The following is a 21,321-nucleotide window of genomic DNA, read 5'->3' as shown; positions in this document are numbered from 1 at the left end:
GTGTGAAGCATTAGTTGAACCAATGATAAGCCACTTCTCTACAATCACTCAGAGCTGAATCCATAAACCATAAACACTTTACAACATATATGAACCATCAGGACATAGTGAGGACCATTTCTACAACACTGTGACTCTGTTACAGCTCGACCCAAAGGTATTTTGTGTTTGTTGTAAATAAGGGTTTATTTTTCCTTTTGCACAATGCTGTAAAATTAGAATTACAAAAAGCATATTGTCGTGGCAATTTTGACAACTGCACTAAGTTAATGGGTGAGCTGGCCAAAAACAAAGCACTCAATACTCTGGTCAGCAAGATTTATTAGCACATTCGTGTTCCATACACCGCAAAATCCCAAATGGCTCTTTTACGATACAACAAAGTCCCGTACACCGCTCGACTTATGTCTGTTGTAGTTCCCAGCATTGATTCTTCAGCAAGTCTCAATGCGGCCCTATCTTCCTGCCCTATGCATCACATCAGGACAGACCCACTGGTCAACACGTTCCCCTCTCTCATGGTGTTATCATTGTTAAGTTCACAGAGTCAGTTCCCACAATGCCTTGTGTCTTGAATATCAAGTAGGTCGCCGCCTACCTCATGTCCCACCATGCAGGAAACACCAAATTTCCTTCACAATATGCAGTAAAAATATGAAACATACATATTCAGTGTGTTGTACTCAGTTACCTCACTAAATACAGTAATGTGTAACTTTACTGTAGTTTTCAAATGGCTGTGTAAATATAGTATAAAGGCTGTCTGGAGCATTTTCAGGTAATGTCACCTGAAAACTTTTTTTTTGCATTGGAGAACATTTCCAGAGTAAAGTGTCATAATAAAACATGACAGAGACATTTGACTATCTTGTTCATAAACATGGTGTCAGGACTTTTCATCTTGATGTCTCTGACTCTTCCATTAACATGAATACTGCTGTAGAGGAATGAGCTCTGATCATTTAGAGACAGTGACTCGCTGCTGCAGGTTATCAACTAGGTTTTGCAGTTTGTTCTAATTGTTTTGAGAAATGTATTAACTGTTGTGCAAATGTTAATAGTGATGTGAGAAATACACCAAAGTGACTGAGAAAAACTGTAATACAAAAACACCAATAGGAACCTTGCTAAAGGCCATTTACAGTTGAGTTTAAAATAAATGTTAAAGTGATATAGTGATTGGAGTATTTACTACTTTTTACTGCTATATTTGATTTACTCCACATTAACAGTCTTATCATAACATGTATTCGTATCAGCTCAAAACCAGATAATTTACTGTATTTTATAAAGAGATTAAATTAATATTAAGCAGAATTTAGTTCAGAGTTTTGGTCCGGCCCTCTGCAACCTTCATGATATTGGTCATGTGGCCCCTTGGGGACATTAATTGCCCACCCCTGCTCTAATATGTGTCAACAGACTATAATTGATCCATTTCTGTTCATAAATGATGTTATTTTACTCTCAGTGAAGAATCCAAATCTAACATGAAGAGGTGAAATGAGGAGATCTAGTTGTATGTTTTATTCTAAATATATTTGAGTTTATCTCAGCTTTGACTTGTTCTATCTTCATCAAACACAAAGTGTGTGTCAGCAGGAAACACGCTGCTGAAGGTTTTACAGCTGGACGTCCTCCAGAATACTGTCAATGATTGTTTGATAGAATCAGCAGTGGAAACAAACCTTCACTCATTTCTACCTTTAATCTCACCTGCACAACTTGATGCTTCTTTTCTGTTTCCTCTGGAAAATAAAACAACTAAATAACAACAAGGAAGGAGAAAGTGGATTCTAATGTATAAAATGTTTTATAAAATAAAGTTTATCCAGCAGTGGAAATAAAAGCTTTAAAATGTGAGTCACTCAGATGCTGCAGGAGGGTTTCTACCTCACAATCACTTCATGTTTGACTATCTGACCTTTGACCCCTGACTACAGATTTTATTGTCCAAACTGGGTATTTATGAATGATTAAGAAATGATAATATCAGATGTCAAAGACTGTCCCAATGTTGTGACAGAGGAGAGTTTTTCTAGAGAATGAGGAATTGATGCACAACATGGATATAAAGTGACCAGACAGAGTTTTTATGTTCTATATCTTTACAATAAATTATTTTCATCATTCAGTATTCCAGGTTTTCCTCAATTAGTTTGTTTTTGATCATCATACATCCTAGTTTCATGTTTTCCTTTAGTCATTTTTTAATAAAATCCCTTTTTGTGTCACTACTCTTCTAATGCACAACATGGGTCAAAAATGACTTATATCCATTTTTTAGCTAAGTAGCTTGCTAAGCTAATTAATTAGCTAACTTCTTGGCTAAGTAGCTTGATAAGCAAACTACTTAGCTACCTTCTTGGCTAAGTAGCTTGCTAAGAAAACTACTTAGCTACCTTCTTGGCTAAGTGGCTTGCTAAGCTAACTACTTAGCTACCTTCTTGGCTAGGTAGCTTGCTAAGCTATCTACTTAGCTACCTTCTTGGCTAAGTAGCTTGCTAAGCTAACTACTTAGCTACCTTCTTGGCTAAGTAGATTGCTAAGCTAACTACTTAGCTACCTTCTTGGCTAAGTAGCTTGCTAAGCTATCTACTTAGCTACCTTCTTGGCTAAGTAGCTTGCTAAGCTAACTACTTAGCTACCTTCTTGGCTAAGTAGCTTGCTAAGCTAACTACTTAGCTACCTTCTTGGCTAAGTAGATTGCTAAGCTATCTACTTAGCTACCTTCTTGGCTAAGTAGCTTGCTAAGCAAACTACTTAGCTAACTTCTTGGATAAGTAGCTTGCTAAGCTAACTACTTAGCTACCTTCTTGGCTAAATAGATTATTAAGCTAACTACTTAGCTTCCTTCTTGGCTAAGTAGCTTGCTAAGCTAACTACTTAGCTAACTTCTTAGATAAGTAGTTAGCTTTGCAAGCTATTTAGCCAAGGAGGTAGCTATGTAATAACAAAAAAACTGTTTTCTTCATAAAGTATGAGAGGCAAAATGGAAATAAAGATCTGTTGTTGTCAAAAACAAGATATTTAAAGAATTCTTGGAATATTCAATCATAAAATAAGTTGATATCAAAAGATAGAGCACAGAAACACACAGCAGCATTAAATATAGTTTTTCTCAGTGGCTTTGGTGCATTTCTCACATCAATATTAACATTTGCACAACAGTTAGTTCAACCTCCACAACATTTAGTCATTTGTGCTCATCATAGTAGCAGTTTCTCATTCCTTACAACTAATTACAAATGCTTTTGGACACGCATCAAGAGCTTTCATACAACTCTCTGCTGTTTTATAACATCCAAAACAAGATATTTAAAGAATACTTGGAATATTCAATCATAAAATAAGTTGATATCAAAAGATAGAGCACAGAAACACACAGCAGCATTAAATAACATGAAGGGAATGCGGGTCATTTTAGACCATGTTGTGCAGTAGAAGGGGGTCAATATGTTGAGCATCGAGGGGTTAATCAACACGCTGTATGCACAGCTGGGACTGCATGAGAGGCGTTCATGGTCAAAGTGTTCCAGCAGCCTGCAGCAGCTGGTATCTTCTCACCTGCACACAGATCATATCGGCTCATCTGAGGCCAAACTAGAACACGTCATCCCAAACAGGATCCTTGGAGTCTGGAGAGGATATAAGGCGGGCCGACTGGACCTCTGCACCTTTGTGAAGACGTGTGAACTGAACAATGAGGGCTGTTGGTTTGCTGCTGCTGCTGCTGGCTCTGTGTGGGTCAGGAGCTCAGGGGGAGCTTCAGGAGACGGAGACCACAAAGACAACCACACCTGACATCTGGGCGGAGGTGAGGGCTCTGAGAGACATGGTGGTGGAGCTCAAGGTGGAGCTGAGGAACGTTCAGGCCGCAGTGACGGACAGTGAGAGCCAGGTGGAGGAACTGAAAGCTGAGCTGATGGTCACCAACGTGTACGTGGAGCTGCTGCAGAGAGAGAACTCAGGTACACTGCAGAAACACACAGAAACACACAGAAAAACACACAAAATGACAAAAAACACAGAAAAACACACAAAATGACAAAAACATAATTTTTTTTACAAAAACACAGAAAAACACACCTTACACAAGCATAAACATTGTTTTTTACAAAAACCACGCAAAAAGTATAATAATAATAGTAGTATATCACAGTATATAGTAATAATAGTAATGGCAACAACAGTTTATTTAATACTACTACTACTAATAATAATAATAGTAGTAGTAGTAGTAGTACTAATAATAATAATAATAATAACATAGCAATATGCTATATATTTAGCCCGTGTAGGGTGTGCATACCTACATAACATAATATATAATATGTTAACATCTATAAATATATTTATATATATACATATATATATATACAAAATATGATATAATATGATACATTGTACCAGCATTATATATGCATAAGGGTCAACCTGCTGTAAATAATGTGTTGTGCATGTTAACAGCGTGCTGCTCTGTAATTCACTGTCATTGCATCAACTCCAGAGCTGCAGACCAGACTGAGCAGCAGTGAGTCCAGGATCGACACGCTGGAGAGAGAAAATACAGGTGATGAAGTGTGTCAGTGCTCTGATGAATCATTGTGAGCTCCACAATAAATGTTTAGGAGAAATCAATATGAACATGGAAAAATGTAAAATTCACAAACAAAATTAAAATATCTGTTTTTCAGTTCAAGAAACTCGACTGACTGCCACCGAGAGCAAAACAAATGACGTAGAACGCAGATATTTCACTGACAAACATCGTGTTTTTTAACCACAATATTTGAAACTGTCAAAGGTTTCATGTTCAAAAAATTTGGGATGCTGTAAACAAATAAAAACAGAAAGAAACTGAGAGAAACAAAAGTTTATCAGTTTGAACATTTTTCTGTCTTAGTAAAGTTTTCTTCATTCAATATATTTCACAAATCATCAGCTCTGTTTTATTTCAGACAAGGTCACAACTTTTAAGTTCTCATGGATATTTACAGCAGTTTTCAGTATGTTTCTGAGGTAAAATGAGGCTCAACCTGCTGTGAATAATGTGTTGTGCATGTTAACAGCGTGCTGCTCTGTAATTCACTGTCATTGCATCAACTCCAGAGCTGCAGACCAGACTGAGCAGCAGTGAGTCCAGGGTCGACACGCTGGAGAGAGAAAATACAGGTGATGAAGTGTGTCAGTGCTCTGATGAATCATTGTGAGCTCCACAATAAATGTTTAGGAGAAATCAATATGAACATGGACATGAGGATCTATCTATGTTTAACTGTTGTCATGTAAAAATTCACAAACAAAATTAAATTTCTGTTTTTCAGTTCAAGAAACTCGACTGACTGCCACCGAGAGCAAAACAAATGACGTGGAAACAGAGAACGCAGGTATTTCACTGACAAACATCATGTTTTTTTACCACAATATTTGAAGCTGTTAAACCTCTGAAGTCCAGGAGATTTCGGTTCAAATGTGTCAACTTCCTCTGCATTAATTTCTGTCTGTGTTCAGCATCTTTCAGTCTGTCCTTACATCACATGCATGGCTCCTTTTTCTCCACACAAACTTGGCTATCAGTCAGATTTTACATTTTATTTTAATTAACAAAGTATAAAGCTGCCAGGAACCCAAAATACAAACAAAAGACACAGGTTTCTATGGAAAAGGTACCTTTTTTTTTTTTTTTTTTTACCATTCATACACACAAAAACAGCAGAAATAGTAATAAATAATAAAACTGCAAAACAGTCTATTTGCATGTAAATTAAAAAAAGTAATAGTTTTCATTGTAGGAAGAAAATTCACATTTTAAAAATGGTCTAGAAACATAAATGTCACACTGTGAAAGCTCCAATGATTGAACTTTAACTGGCTTTCTCAGCTTGTCTACGTATCATATATAAATTAAGTTATTACTGTAAATAAAACGTGTATTTTCAATAAATTGATGGACTCCAGAGGGTTAAAGGTTTCATGTACAATAAAGTTGGGACGCTGTAGAAAATAAATAAAACAGAAAGAAACTTAGAGAAACAAAAGTTTATCAGTTAGAACATTTTCTGTCTTTAAGTTGTCATGTATATTTACAGCAGTTTTCAGTGTGTTTCTGAGGTAAAATGAGGCTCAACCTGCTGTAAATAATGTGTTGTGCATATTAACAGCGTGCTGCTCTGTAATTCACTGTCATTGCATCAACTCCAGAGCTGCAGACCAGACTGAGCAGCAGTGAGTCCAGGATCGACACGCTGGAGAGAGAAAATACAGGTGATGAAGTGTGTCAGTGCTCTGATGAACTGACTGAGGGCTCCACAATAAATGTTTAGGAGAAATCAATATGAACATGGACATGAGGATCTATCTATGTTTAACTGTTGTTGTCATGTAAAAATTCACAAACAAAATTAAATTTCTGTTTTTCAGTTCAAGAAACTCGACTGACTGCCACCGAGAGCAAAACAAATGACGTAGAAACAGAGAACGCAGGTATTTCACTGACAAACATCATGTTTTTTTACCACAATATTTGAAGCTGTTAAACCTTTGAAGTCCAGAAGATTTCGGTTCAAATTTGTCAACTTCCTCTGCATTAATTTCTGTCTGTGTTCAGCATCTTTCAGTCTATCCTTACATCACATGCATGGCTCCTTTTTCTCCACACAAACTTGGCTATCAGTCAGATTTAACATTTTATTTTAATTAACAAAGTATAAAGCTGCAAGCAACCGAAAATACAAACAAAAGACAGGTTTCTATGGAAAAGGTACCTTTTTTTTTTTCTTTTAACATTTATACATACAAAAACCGCAGAAAAAATAAATAACTAGTCAAACTGCAAAACGGTCTATTTGCACGTAAATTAAAAAAAGTAATAGTTTTCATTGTAGGAAGAAAATTCACATTTTAAAAATGGTATAGAAACATAAATGTCACACTGTGAAAGCTCCAATGATTGAGCTTTAACTGGCTTTCTCAGCTTGTCTACGTAATCATATATATATTAAGTTATTACTGTAAATAAAACATGTGTATTTTCAATAAATTGATGGACTCCAGAGGGTTAAAGGTTTCATGTACAATAAAGTTGGGACGCTGTAGAAAATAAATAAAACAGAAAGAAACTCAAGTCTTTAAGTTGTCATGTATATTTACAGCAGTTTTCAGTGTGTTTCTGAGGTAAAATGAGGCTCAACCTGCTGTAAATAATGTGTTGTGCATGTTAACAGCGTGCTGCTCTGTAATTCACTGTCATTGCATCAACTCCAGAGCTGCAGACCAGACTGAGCAGCAGTGAGAGTGAACTTCTCATCAGCAAGACCAGGATCGAGACGCTGGAGAGAGAAAATACAGGTGATGGTTGTACACACACACACACACACACACACACACACACACACACACACACTACATATAGAATGACTTACACTGACTTTGTTCTGTTCTCAGAGAGGAAGGTGGCCTTTTACACAGGTCTGACTAATTCAGGACATGTTGGACCATTCAACACAGACATCACACTGAAATACAGCAGAGTCTTCACCAACATCGGCGATGCTTACAATCCATCTACAGGTAATTTACTGCAGCTCACATCAACATGTTTACTCATGTTAATCTACATTTGTTACAGTTTTCATTTTCTGCTCTGCAGGTTTCTTCACAGCTCCAGTCAGAGGGGTCTACTACTTCCAGTTCACTATGAGTGGTCACCAAGCAGGTCTCATGGGTGTACAGGTGTACAAGAACAACCAGTGGATCATGTGGAATGGGGAGAATAAGGAAGAGGGAGGTCATGAATACATGACTAACTCTGTTGTCTTGGAGCTGATGGCAGGAGATGAAATCCACCTCGTTCTCCCATCAGGCTATTCTCTCTTTGACGATTCATACAACCACAACAGCTTCAGTGGCTCCCTCCTCTTCACACTGTGAGGATCCTTCAGCTGCTGTCTGACTCCTTATTGGCTACACCAGGGGCACACAGCAAAACCAGGAGTGTTAATTCAACTCACAGTTTAATACAGAGTGTTAAATGTAACACTTTTTCTGAGTTTATATAGTTCTCAGGGATTCTGAGTTAATCATCATAGCTTACTAAAGTCTACGGCCTGGTGCCTAAACTTCTACATTTTGCCAACTTCATGTCATGTTTTGTGTTTCCCTTTCAATTCTAAAACTCCTGAGACATTTCTTTGGTTCTTGCTACATTCTGACAAAATCGTATTAATAAATGCTCATTAGGCCCTATTAGTAATAATGGTAGTCTAATTTAGACTTAGTAGGCTGTTTTATCTTCATTGTAAGGTCTAAAATAAGGTTTGTGGCTCCATTCCGACATTTTGTCACTTTTTCTGGCCAACAATGGCTCTTTAGTTAGTAAAGGTTGCCCTAACCCTGGGCTACACTGTGATTTACTGCACGTACCAAATAATGAGATTCTGCATCTGACTTCTCTGTTGTGTCATCACATGAAAGCAACATTGAAATAAATCTATGAAGCATTCAGAAAACAATGTTTAATCCCTGTGATTGTCCACTTTGTTCTCCCTGACGGTTCCTCTCCTCCTTCTCTGTCTCCCTCTACCTCTTCTGTGTGTTCAGACACCAGAGGGGAACACACCAGCTTTATGAATATCATACTTCATATCTGAAATATAGACAATATTCTTATTTTAGCCTCAGTTTAAATCAAGTGTGCTGCAGACTTAATATACTGTTAATATACTGTAATACATAAATTACGAAAATAAAGTCGAAAAATTATTTAATTCATTTATTTTCCATCCATCCATCCATTTTCCCTTTGCTTATCTGGGGCCGGGTCGCGGGGGCAGCAGGTTAATTAATTTTTTTATCATTCATAATTTATTCTCGTAATACATTCAATATTCACGACTTAAATCTTGTAATTATTTTTTTTCTTCTAAATGTGGCCATAAAACTCCTAACACTACTACTAATAACAGCTCTTTGTTGTTGTTTTTTTTAACATTTTCATTTTTTTTTGTTCAGTCCAATCCACTTTATTTATATAGCACGTTTATAGCAAACATTAGGGTTTTCAACGTGCTGCACAAAAACATAATAAATAGATAACACAATAAAAGCACAATAAAAAGATAAGTAGACAGTAAAACACTAAAATACTATGATGAAATAGAATGGAATATACTAAAATAAAAATAAATAAAATGTGCAGCACTATCATAAAAAACATAAAAATAATGATGTGTATTATTATGTGATTCATTATGGAAAGAGAAAAAATACAAAAAAAAAAAAAAAAAACAAGCAGACAATAACAGGAAAAGGAAGTGACCAATTTTTTTTTTAAATGTGGCCCTAATACTCCTAAGACTACTACTAATAACAGCTCTTTGTTTGTTTGTTTTTACATTTTCATTATTTATTATTCATTATGGAAAAGGGAAAAAATCTAAAATACTAAAAAAAGTCAAGTCAAACTTTATTTATAGACATTTAAAAACAACCTCAGTTGCTCTGGATGTGACTGAGGAGAGTTTTTCTAGACAATGAGGTCAGTAGTGAGACAGAGTGAAGAGAAGCTGATAAGCATCAGTCACACTAAAAGGCCTCAGCGTGACGACAAGTGTGTGTCTGTGTGTGTATTAACCCTTTGATGCACAACATGGTCTAAAGTGACCCGACAGAGTTTTTATGTTCTATATCTTTGCAATGAATTATTTTCATGATTCAGTATTCCAGGTTTTCCTCAATTAGTTTGTTTTTGATCATCATACATCCTAATTTTGTTTTCCTTCATTCTTTTTTTTTTTTTTTTTACATAAAATCCCTTTTTGTGTCACTACTCTTCTAATGCACAACATGGGTCAAAAATTACCCATATCCACGTTTTAGCTAAGTAGCTTGTTAAGCTAACTACTAAGCTAACTTCTTGGCTAAGTAGTTAGCTTAACAAGCTACTTAGCCAAGTAGTTAGCTATGTAATAATACAAAAACGTTTTTCTTCATAAAGTATGAGAGGCAAAATGGAAATAATGATCTGTTGTTATCAAAAACAAGATATTTAAAGAATACTTGGAATATTCAATGATAAAATAAGTTGATATCAAAAGATAGAGCACAGAAACACAGAGCAGCATTAAATATAGTTTTTCTCAGTGGCTTTGGTGCATTTCTCACATCAATATTAACATTTGCACAACAGTTAGTTCAACCTCCACAACATTTAGTCATTTGTGCTCATCATAGTAGCTGTTTCTCATTCCTTACAACAAGTTACAAATGCTTTTGGACATGCATCAAGTGCTTTCATACAACTCTCTGCTGTTTTATAACATTATCATTTGCTTATGTCATGTCAGTCAAAATTAACTATACTAGTGAATGCTGAATAGTCATTCCATATAAAACTAATAGTCCTCATCTCATTGGTTGAGTATTTACATACAAAAATGTTGAACTAGTTGTCAAAATCTGTCAAGCAAATTTTATACGTTTTTAAAAATCTTTATTTTTACTGAAAATGTCTTTGAGGTGAAGCTCAGCTTCCACTGATCAGACTGATGAAGGGCTGTGTGAAGCATTAGTTGAACCAATGATAAGCCACTTCTCTACAATCACTCAGAGCTGAATCCATAAACCATAAACACTTTACAACATATATGAACCATCAGGACATAGTGAGGACCATTTCTACAACACTGTGACTCTGTTACAGCTCGACCCAAAGGGAGTTTATGTTTGTTGTAAATAAGGGTTTATTTTTCCTTTTGCACAATGCTGTAAACAAATTAGAATTACAAAAAGCATATTATCGTGGCAATTTTGACAACTGCACTAAGTTAATGGTTGAGCTGGCCAAAAACAAAGCACTCAATATTCTGGTCAGCAAGATTTATTAGCACATTCGTGTTCCATACACCGCAAAATCCCAAATGGCTCTTTTACAGTACAACAAAGTCCCGTACACCGCTCAACTTATGTCTGTTGTAGTTCCCAGCATTGATTCTTCAGCAAGTCTCAATGTGGCCCTATCTTCCTGCCCTATGCATCACATCAGGACAGAGCCCACTGGTCACTGTCAGTTTTCCCTGAACAGTCCTGAAGTCTCTGGTGTTAGGCCTGTAGTGTCCAACCAGCTGCAGCAAGGCCTTTGAGAACTCCTTGGATAGTTCTGGAAGGTCAGGCATTGTTTGTCTCTCCTCTGGGCTCCATGGCGTGAAAACACATGCTGGCTGGCCTCTATGGTCCTGTCCCTGAATCAAATAGTCCTTCTGATGTGTTGATTGGCCACCCTGCAGTGTCGATGGAGTCTCAATCCTCTGCGTTGATGGCTGGTGGCAGGGGGAGTGGCCACATACGGGGGAAGTCACAGGCAGATCCCTCCTTGCATCACTGCAAGTATCCACTGCTGGTGCAGAAGGTGGAGATGTGTTGAGTCCATCTCCTTGTTTGAGGTGGGTAGCTGGTTCTGGCACACCCATCACCCTTGGGTTGTGGACAAGCTGGCTGTGACGTGGTGGTGGTTCTCGGCCAGGAGTCATCACTGCTTGGCTGTTGGGGAGACAGTCCAGGGCTGGCTCCAGACTTCTCTCTGTCTCTGGAACTGCTGCAACAGCTTGGACAACATTAGAAGCTCTTTGTCTGGCCCTCGCCTCTGCCTCTATCACCCACAGCTCAAGTGCTTCCCAGTCAACTTCAACCTTCCTTAATTTCTTTGATTTCTCAAAGTGCTGTAATCAAAATTTTAGAATTGCAAGTTGGTTAGTGCTGAAGCTACCCCCAGTTGGAAATCCCCATTTATCCCACAGATCAAGCTGTTCACATGTCCACTCACCATATGTTTCAGACATAACTCTTGCTGGCCCAGCTAATGGGATTAGTTTTGTCTTTTTTCCCAGTGAACAACCCATTTTCTTTTTACTTAATTTAATTAATGTTAGGGTTTTCACTTAAAATGCAAGACAAAGGGAAAACCTTCAAGGCTTCACCCAAGGTGAGAAAAAACAATGGACAGTCAACACCTTCCTCCCCCTCTTTGTTAACGTAGTTAACATAATCAACACCTAATTCAAATTAAGAGGCATTGATCTAAAAACTAATAATAATCACACGGTGACTAGGAATGCATTTTGTAAATGTAACTAGTAGCTAAAATAATTACATTTAATTTAGTAGAACTGAGTATTGGCTCACCCGTGTCCGGTAAAATCACGCATTGAGTGGTTCCAGATCATTCAGCAGGCGCTCAAACCTCACACCCTCCGGCGTCCAACAGCCTGTTCCCAGGGGAAGGTACTGAGTCCCAGGATCAGATCATCACCTGCAGAATAATCCTGGTCCAACTCAAGTGGTGATCCCGGACGAGCCCCCAAACTGTCGTGGCAATTTTGACAACTGCACTAAGTTAATGGGTGAGCTGGCGAAAAACAAAGCACTCAATACTCTGGTCAGCACGATTTATTAGCACATTTGTGTTCCATACACCGCAAAATCCCAAATGGCTCTTTTACAATACAACAAAGTCCCGTACACCGCTCGACTTATGTCTGTTGTAGTTCCCAGCATTGATTCTTTAGTAAGCCTCAATGCGGCCCTATCTTCCTGCCCTATGCATCACATCAGGACAGAGCCCACTGGTCAACACGTTCCCCTCTCTCATGGTGTTATCATTGTTAAGTTCACAGAGTCAGTTCCCACAATGCCTTGTGTCTTGAATATCAAGTAGGTCGCCGCCTACCTCATGTCCCACCATGCAGGAAACACCAAATTTCCTTCGCAATATGCAGTAAAAATATGAAACATACATATTCAGTGTGTTGTACTCAGTTACCTCACTAAATACAGTAATGTGTAACTTTACTGTAGTTTTCAAATGGCTGTGTAAATACAGTATAAAGTCTGTCTGGAGCATTTTCAGGTAATGTCACCTGAAAACTTTTTTTGCATTGGAGAACATTTCCAGAGTAAAGTGTCATAATAAAACATGACAGAGACATTTGACTATCTGGTTCATAAACATGGTGTCAGGACTTTTCATCTTGATGTCTCTGACTCTTTCATTAACATGAATACTGCTGTAGAGGAATGAGCTCTGATCATTTAGAGACAGAGACTCACTTCTGCAGGTTATCAACTAGGTTTTGCAGTTTGTTCTAATTGTTTTGAGAAATGTATTAACTGTTGTGAAAATGTTAATAGTGATGTGAGAAATGCACCAAAGTGACTGAGAAAAACTGTAATACAAAACACCAATAGGAACGTTGCTAAAGGCCATTTACAGTTGAGTTTAAAATAAATGTTAAAGTGATATAGTGATTGGAGTATTTACTACTTTTTACTGCTATATTTGATTTACTCCACATTAACAGTCTTATCATAACATGTATTCATATCAGCTCAAAACCAGATAATTTACTGTATTTTATAAAGAGATTAAATTAATATTAAGCAGAATTTAGTTCAGAGTTTTGGTCCGGCCCTCTGCAACCTTCATGATATTGGTCATGTGGCCCCTTGGGGACATTAATTGCCCACCCCTGCTCTAATATGTATCAACAGACTATAATTGATCCATTTCTGTTCATAAATGATGTTATTTTACTCTCAGTGAAGAATCCAAATCTAACATGAAGAGGTGAAATGAGGAGAAGATCTAGTTGTATGTTTTATTCTAAATATATTTGAGTTTATCTCAGCTTTGACTTGTTCTATCTTCATCAAACACAAAGTGTGTGTCAGCAGGAAACACGCTGCTGAAGGTTTTACAGCTGGACGTCCTCCAGAATACTGTCAATGATTGTTTGATAGAATCAGCAGTGGAAACAAACCTTCACTCATTTCTACCTTTAATCTCACCTGCACAACCTGATGCTTCTTTTCTGTTTCCTCTGGAAAATAAAACAACTAAATAACAACAAGGAAGGAGAAAGTGGATTCTAATGTGTAAAATGTTTTATAAAATAAAGTTTATCCAGCAGTGGAAATAAAAGCTTTAAGATGTGAGTCACTCAGATGCTGCAGGAGGGTTTCTACCTCACAATCACTTAATGTTTGACTGTCTGACCTTTGACCCCTGACTACAGTTTTTATTGTCCAAACTGGGTATTTATGAATGATTCAGAAATGATAATATCAGATGTCAAAGACTGTCCCAATGTTGTGACAGAGGAGAGTTTTTCTAGAGAATGAGGAATTGAGACAGAGTTTTTATGTTCTATATCTTTACAATAAATTATTTTCATCATTCAGTATTACAGGTTTTCCTCAATTAGTTTGTTTTTGATCATCATACATCCTAGTTTCATCTTTTCCTTTATTCATTTTTTAATAAAATCCCTTTTTGTGTCACTACTCTTCTAATGCACAACATGGGTAAAAAATGACTCATATCCATTTTTTAGCTAAGCAGCTTTACTTAGCTAACTTCTTGGCTAAGTAGCTTGCTAAGCTAACTACTTAGCTACCTTCTTGGCTAAGTAGCTTGCTAAGCTATCTACTTAGCTACCTTCTTGGCTAAGTAGCTTGCTTTGTGTCTTCTTTTGTCATTTTGTGTCTTCTTTTGTCATTTTGTGTCTTTTTTGGTCGTTATACCTTTTTTTAAAACTAATTTTGCGTCTTTTATTGGTTATTACATGTCTTTTTTGGTCAATTTGTGTCTTTTTATTGGTCATTTTACGTATTTTTTGGTCATTTTGTTTCTTTTTTGGTCAATTAGTTATTGTTGTCTTCAATGCATTTTAATGTCTGGTTCAACTAAAGGTTCATTTGTTTGGAAAAATATAATGATAACAACACAAATATCTGATAAGAGTTTAATTTAAGAGCTGATATCTAGACATTTAACATGGTTAAGTATGTGAAGAGGTAAAAATCAACATATTATAGTACGAGTTTTTATTGAGGGGGTCATTTTTGGACATCCCATAATATGTTTGTTTTTCTGTAATTTCTGCCCACATTATGCTCTAATATGTATCAACAGACTATAATTGACCCATTTCTGTTCATAAATGATGTTATTTTACTCTCAGTGAAGAATCCAAATCTAACATGAAGAGGTGAAATGAGGAGAAGATCTAGTTGTATGTTTTATTCTAAATATATTTGAGTTTATCTCAGCTTTGACTTGTTCTATCTTCATCAAACACAAAGTGTGTGTCAGCAGGAAACACGCTGCTGAAGGTTTTACAGCTGGACGTCCTCCAGAATACTGTCAATGATTGTTGCTCCTGCTCCTCCTCCTCATCCTCCTGCTCCTCCTCCTGCTCCTCCTCCTGCTCCTCCTCCTCCTGCAGGGGTGGGCAATTATTGTCCCCAAGGGGAATTGATGCACAACATGGATATAAAGTGACCCGACAGAGTTTTTATGTTCTATATCATTACAATAAATTATTTTCATCACTCAGTATTCCAGGTTTTCCTCAATTAGTTTGTTTTTGATCATCATACATCCTAGTTTCATGTTTACCTTCATTCATTTTTTAATAAAATCCCTTTTTGTGTCACTACTGTTCTAATGCACAACATGGGTCAAACATGACCCATATCCATTTTTTAGCTTTTTTAGTAGGTTGCTAAGCAAACTACTAAGCTACCTTCTTGGCTAAGTAGCTTGCTAAGCTAACTACATAGCTACCTTCTTGGCTAAGTAGCTTGCTAAGCTAACTACTTAGCTACCTTCTTGCCTAAGTAGCTTGCTAAGCTATCTACTTAGCTACCTTCTTGGCTTAGTAGCTTGCTAAGCAAACTACTTAGCTAACTTCTTGGATAAGTAGTTAGCTTAGCAAGCTACTTAGCCAAGGAGGTAGCTGTGAAATAATAAAAAAATGTTTTCTTCATAAAGTAGGCTATGAGAGGCAAAATGGAAATAATGATCTGTTGTTATCAAAAACAAGATATTTAAAGAGTACTTGGAATATTCAATGATAAAATAATTTGATATCAAAAGATAGAGAACAGAAACACACAGCAGCATTAAATATAGTTTTTCTCAGTGGCTTTGGTGCATTTCTCACATTAATATTAACATTTGCACAACAGTTAGTTCAACCTCCACAACATTTAGTCATTTGTGCTCATCATAGTAGCTGTTTCTTATTCCTTACAACAAATTACAAATGCTTTTGGACACGCATCAAGTGCTTTCATACAACTCTGTTTTATAACATTATCATTGCTTATTTTTGTATAAAATCCTTTATTGTGTCACTACTCTTCTAACGCACAACATGTGTGAAAAATGACTTAATCAACACGCTGTATGCACAGCTGGGACTGCATGAGAGGTGTTCATGGTCAAAGTGTTCCAGCGGCCTGCAGCAGCTGGTATCTTCTCACCTGCACACAGATCATATTGGGTCATCTGAGGCCAAACTAGAACACGTCATCCCAAACAGGATCCTTGGAGTCTGGAGAGGATATAAGGCGGGCCGACTGGACCTCTGCACCTTTGTGAAGACGTGTGAACTGAACAATGAGGGCTGTTGGTTTGCTGCTGCTGCTGCTGGCTCTGTGTGGGTCAGGAGCTCAGGGGGAGCTTCAGGAGACGGAGACCACAAAGACAACCACACCTGACATCTGGGCGGAGGTGAGGGCTCTGAGAGACATGGTGGTGGAGCTCAAGGTGGAGCTGAGGAACGTTCAGGCCGCAGTGACGGACAGTGAGAGCCAGGTGGAGGAACTGAAAGCTGAGCTGATGGTCACCAACGTGTACGTGGAGCTGCTGCAGAGAGAGAACTCAGGTATACTGCAGAAACACACAGAAAAGCACTGACACAGATAGATAGATAGATAGATAGATAGATAGATAGATAGATAGATAGATAGATAGATAGATAGATAGATAGATAATAACATAGCATTTGCCATATATTTAGCCTGTGCAGGGTGTGCATACCCACAAAACATAATATTTTATATGTAAACATGTATAAATATATTTTATATATATATATATATATATATATATATATATATATATATATATATATATATATATATATATATATATAAATACACAAGATATGATATAATATGATATATTGTACCAGCATTATATCTGCATGAGGCTCAACCTGCTGTAAATAATGTGTTGTGCATGTTAACAGCGTGCTGCTCTGTAATTCACTGTCATTGCATCAACTCCAGAGCTGCAGACCAGACTGAGCAGCAGTGAGTCCAGGATCGACACGCTGGAGAGAGAAAATACAGGTGATGAAGTGTGTCAGTGCTCTGATGAATCATTGTGAGCTCCACAATGAATGTTTAGGAGAAATCAATATGAACATGGACATGAGGATCCATCTATGTTTAACTGTTTTCATGTAAAAATTCGCAAACAAAATTAAATTTCTGTTTTTCAGTTCAAGAAACTCGACTGACTGCCACAGAGAGCAAAACAAATGACGTAGAAACAGAGAACGCAGGTATTTCACTGACCAACATCATGTTTTTTTACCACAATATTTTAAGCTGTTAAAGGTTTCATGTACAGTAAAGTTGGGACGCTGTAGAAAACAAATAAAACAGAAAGAAACTTAGAGAATCAAAAGTTTATCAGTTTGAACATTTTCTGTCTTTGTAAAGTTTTCTTCATTAAATATATTACACAAAGGATCAGCTCTGTTTTATTTCAGACAAGGTCACAACTTTAAAGTTGTCATGTATATTTACAGCAGTTTTCAGTGTGTTTCTGAGGTAAAATGAGGCTCAACCTGCTGTACATAATGTGTTGTGCATGTTAACAGCATGCTGCTCTGTAATTCACTGTCATTGCATCAACTCCAGAGCTGCAGACCAGACTGAGCAGCAGTGAGTCCAGGATCGACACGCTGGAGAGAGAAAATGCAGGTGATGAAGTGTGTCAGTGCTCTGATGAATCATTGTGAGCTCCACAATAAATGTTTAGGATAAATCAATATGAACATGGACATGAGGATCTATCTACGTTTAACTGTTATCATGTAAAAATTCACAAACAAAATTAAATTTCTGTTTTTCAGTTCAAGAAACTCGACTGACTGCCACCGAGAACAAAACAAATGACGTAGAAACAGAGAACGCAGGTATTTCACTGACAAACATCATGTTTTTTAACCACAATATTTGAAGCTGTTAAACCTCTGAAGTCCAGGAGATTTTGGTTCAAATGTGTCAACGTCCTGCATTAATCTCTGTCTGTGTTCAGCATCTTTCAGTCTGTCCTTACATCACATGCATGGCTCCTTTTTCTCCACACAAACTTGGCTATCAGTCAGATTTTTCATTTTATTTTAATTAAAAGTATAAAGCTGCCAGGAACCAAAAATACTAACAAAAGACACAGGTTTCTATGGAAAAGGTACCTTTAAAAAAAATTTTTTTTACCATTTATACACACAAAAACAGCAGAAAAAATAATAAATACTAAAACTGCAAAACGGTCTATTTGCATGTAAATTAAAAAAATTAATAGTTTTCATTGTAGGAAGAAAATTCACATTTTAAAAATTGTCTAGAAACATAAATGGCACACTGTGAAAGCTCCTATGATTTAACTTGAACTGGCTTTCTCAGCTTGTCTACGTATCATATATAAATTAAGTTATTACTGTAAATAAAACGTGTATTTTCAATAAATTGATGGACTCCAGAGGGTTAAAGGTTTCATGTACAATAAAGTTGGGACACTGTAGGAAATAAATAAAACAGAAAGAAACTTAAGTCTTTAAGTTGTCATGTATATTTACAGCAGTTTTCAGTGTGTTTCTGAGGTAAAATGAGGCTCAACCTGCTGTAAATAATGTGTTGTGCATGTTAACAGCGTGCTGCTCTGTAATTCACTGTCATTGCATCAACTCCAGAGCTGCAGACCAGACTGAGCAGCAGTGAGTCCAGGATCGACACGCTGGAGAGAGAAAATACAGGTGATGAAGTGTGTCAGTGCTCTGATGAATCATTGTGAGCTCCACAATAAATGTTTAGGAGAAATCAGTATGAACATGGACATGAGGATCTGTTGTCATTTAAAAATTCACAAACAAAATTAAATTTCTGTTTTTCAGTTCAAGAAACTCGACTGACTGCCACCGAGAGCAAAACAAATGACGTGGAAACAGACAACGCAGGTATTTCACTGACAAACATCATGTTTTTTTTTTTACCACAATAGTTTAAGCTGTTAACCCTCTGAAGTCCAGGAGATTTTGGTTCAGCATCTTTCAGTCTGTCCTTAAATCACATGCATGGCTCCTTTTTCACCACACAAACTTGGCTATCAGTCAGATTTTACATTTTATTTTAATTAACAAAGTACGAAGCTGCAAGGAACCGAAAATACAAAGAAAAGACACAGGTTTCTATGGAAAAGGTACCTTTTTTACCATTCATACACAAAAACAGCAGAATAAATAATAAATCATAAAACTGCAAAACGGTCTATTTGCATGTAAATAAGAAAAAGTAATAGTTTTCATTGTAGGAAGAAAATTCACGTTAAAAAATGGTCTAGAAACATAAATGTCACACTGTGAAAGCTCCTATGATTGAACTTTAACTGGCTTTCTCAGCTTGTCTACGTATCATATATAAATTAAGTTATTACTGTAAATAAAACATGTGTATTTTCAATAAATTGATGGACTCCAGAGGGTTAAAGGTTTCATGTACAATAAAGTTGGGACACTGTAGAAAATAAATAAAACAGAAAGAAACTTAAGTCTTTAAGTTGTCATGTATATTTACAGCAGTTTTCAGTGTGTTTCTGAGGTAAAATGAGGCTCAACCTGCTGTAAATAATGTGTTGTGCATGTTAACAGCGTGCTGCTCTGTAATTCACTGTCATTGCATCAACTCCAGAGCTGCAGACCAGACTGAGCAGCAGTGAGAGTGAACTTCTCATCAGCAAGACCAGGATCGAGACGCTGGAAAGAGAAAATACAGGTGATGGTTGTACACACACACACACACACACATACACACACACACACACACACACACTACATATAGAATGACTTACACTGACTTTGTTCTGTTCTCAGAGAGGAAGGTGGCCTTTTACACAGGTCTGACTAATGATGGATATCTTGGACCATTCAACACAGACATCACACTGCAATACAGCAGAGTCTTCACCAACGTCGGCGATGCTTACAATCCATCTACAGGTAATTTACTGCAGCTCACATCAACATGTTTACTCATGTTAATCTACATTTGTTACAGTTTTCATTTTCTGCTCTGTAGGTTTCTTCACAGCTCCAGTCAGAGGGGTTTACTACTTCCAGTTCACTATGAGTGGTGGCCGAACAGGTCACATGGGTGTCTATGTGTACAAGAACAACCAGAAGATCATGTATAATTATGAGGTTAAGGAAGAGGAAGGTCATGAATACATGACTAACTCTGTTGTCTTGGAGCTGATGGCAGGAGATGAAATCCACCTCGTTCTCCCAGACGGCTGTTCTCTCTATGACAATACAAACAACCACAACAGCTTCAGTGGCTCCCTCCTCTTCACACTGTGAGGATCCTTCAGCTGCTGTCTGACTCCTTATTGGCTACACCAGGGGCACACAGCAAAACCAGGAGTGTTAATTCAACTCACAGTTTAATACAGAGTGTTAAATGTAACACTTTTTCTGAGTTTATATAGTTCTCAGGGATTCTGAGTTAATCATCATAGCTTACTAAAGTCTACGGCCTGGTGCCTAAACTTCTACATTTTGCCAACTTCATGTCATGTTTTGTGTTTCCCTTTCAATTCTAAAACTCCTGAGACATTTCTTTGGTTCTTGCTACATTCTGACAAAATCGTATTAACAAATGCTCATTAGGCCCTATTAGTAATAATGGTAGTCTAATTTAGACTTAGTAGGCTGTTTTATCTTCATTGTAAGGTCTAAAATAAGGTTTGTTGCTCCATTCCGACATTTTGTCACTTTTTCTGGCCAACAATGGCTCTTTAGTTAGTAAAGGTTGCCCTAACCCTGGGCTACACTGTGATTTACTGCATGTACCAAATAATGAGATTCTGCATCTGACTTCTCTGTTGTGTCATCACATGAAAGCAACATTGAAATAAATCTATGAAGCATTCAGAAAACAATGTTTAATCCCTGTGATTGTCCACTTTGTTCTCCCTGACGGTTCCTCTCCTCCTTCTCTGTCTCCCTCTACCTCTTCTGTGTGTTCAGACACCAGAGGGGAACACACCAGCTTTATGAATATCATACTTCATATCTGAAATATAGGCATTATTCTTATTTTAGCCTCAGTTTAAATCAAGTGTGCTGCAGACTTAATATACTGTTAATATACTGTAATACATAAATTACGAGAATAAAGTCGAAAAATTAT

At 37.1% G+C, this 21,321-nt stretch overlaps 2 protein-coding genes across 2 annotated transcripts; both read left to right on the top strand.

Annotated features, from left to right (window-relative positions):
- The first annotated feature begins 3,479 nt into the window (after positions 1-3,479).
- LOC131992535 (complement C1q-like protein 2) lies at positions 3,480-8,317 on the top strand. The gene is made up of 4 exons (XM_059358145.1): positions 3,480-3,971; positions 7,267-7,350; positions 7,447-7,572; positions 7,652-8,317. Exons 1-4 carry the CDS (start codon positions 3,704-3,706, stop codon positions 7,930-7,932), a joined length of 759 nt encoding a protein of 252 aa, XP_059214128.1. The 5' UTR covers positions 3,480-3,703; the 3' UTR covers positions 7,933-8,317.
- An 8,032-nt stretch (positions 8,318-16,349) lies between these two features.
- Positions 16,350-20,489, top strand: LOC131992885 (complement C1q-like protein 2). Its single transcript, XM_059358597.1, has 4 exons — positions 16,350-16,699; positions 18,836-18,898; positions 20,006-20,129; positions 20,209-20,489. The coding sequence occupies exons 1-4, from the start codon at positions 16,460-16,462 to the stop codon at positions 20,487-20,489; spliced, it is 708 nt and encodes a 235-aa protein (XP_059214580.1). The 5' UTR covers positions 16,350-16,459.
- The last annotated feature ends 832 nt before the right edge of the window (positions 20,490-21,321 follow it).

The sequence above is a fragment of the Centropristis striata genome, chromosome 19 (genome assembly GCF_030273125.1).
Source record: "Centropristis striata isolate RG_2023a ecotype Rhode Island chromosome 19, C.striata_1.0, whole genome shotgun sequence".
NCBI classification, from domain to species: domain Eukaryota; kingdom Metazoa; phylum Chordata; class Actinopteri; order Perciformes; family Serranidae; genus Centropristis; species Centropristis striata.
This window is presented reverse-complemented; position numbering and strand designations above follow the sequence as displayed.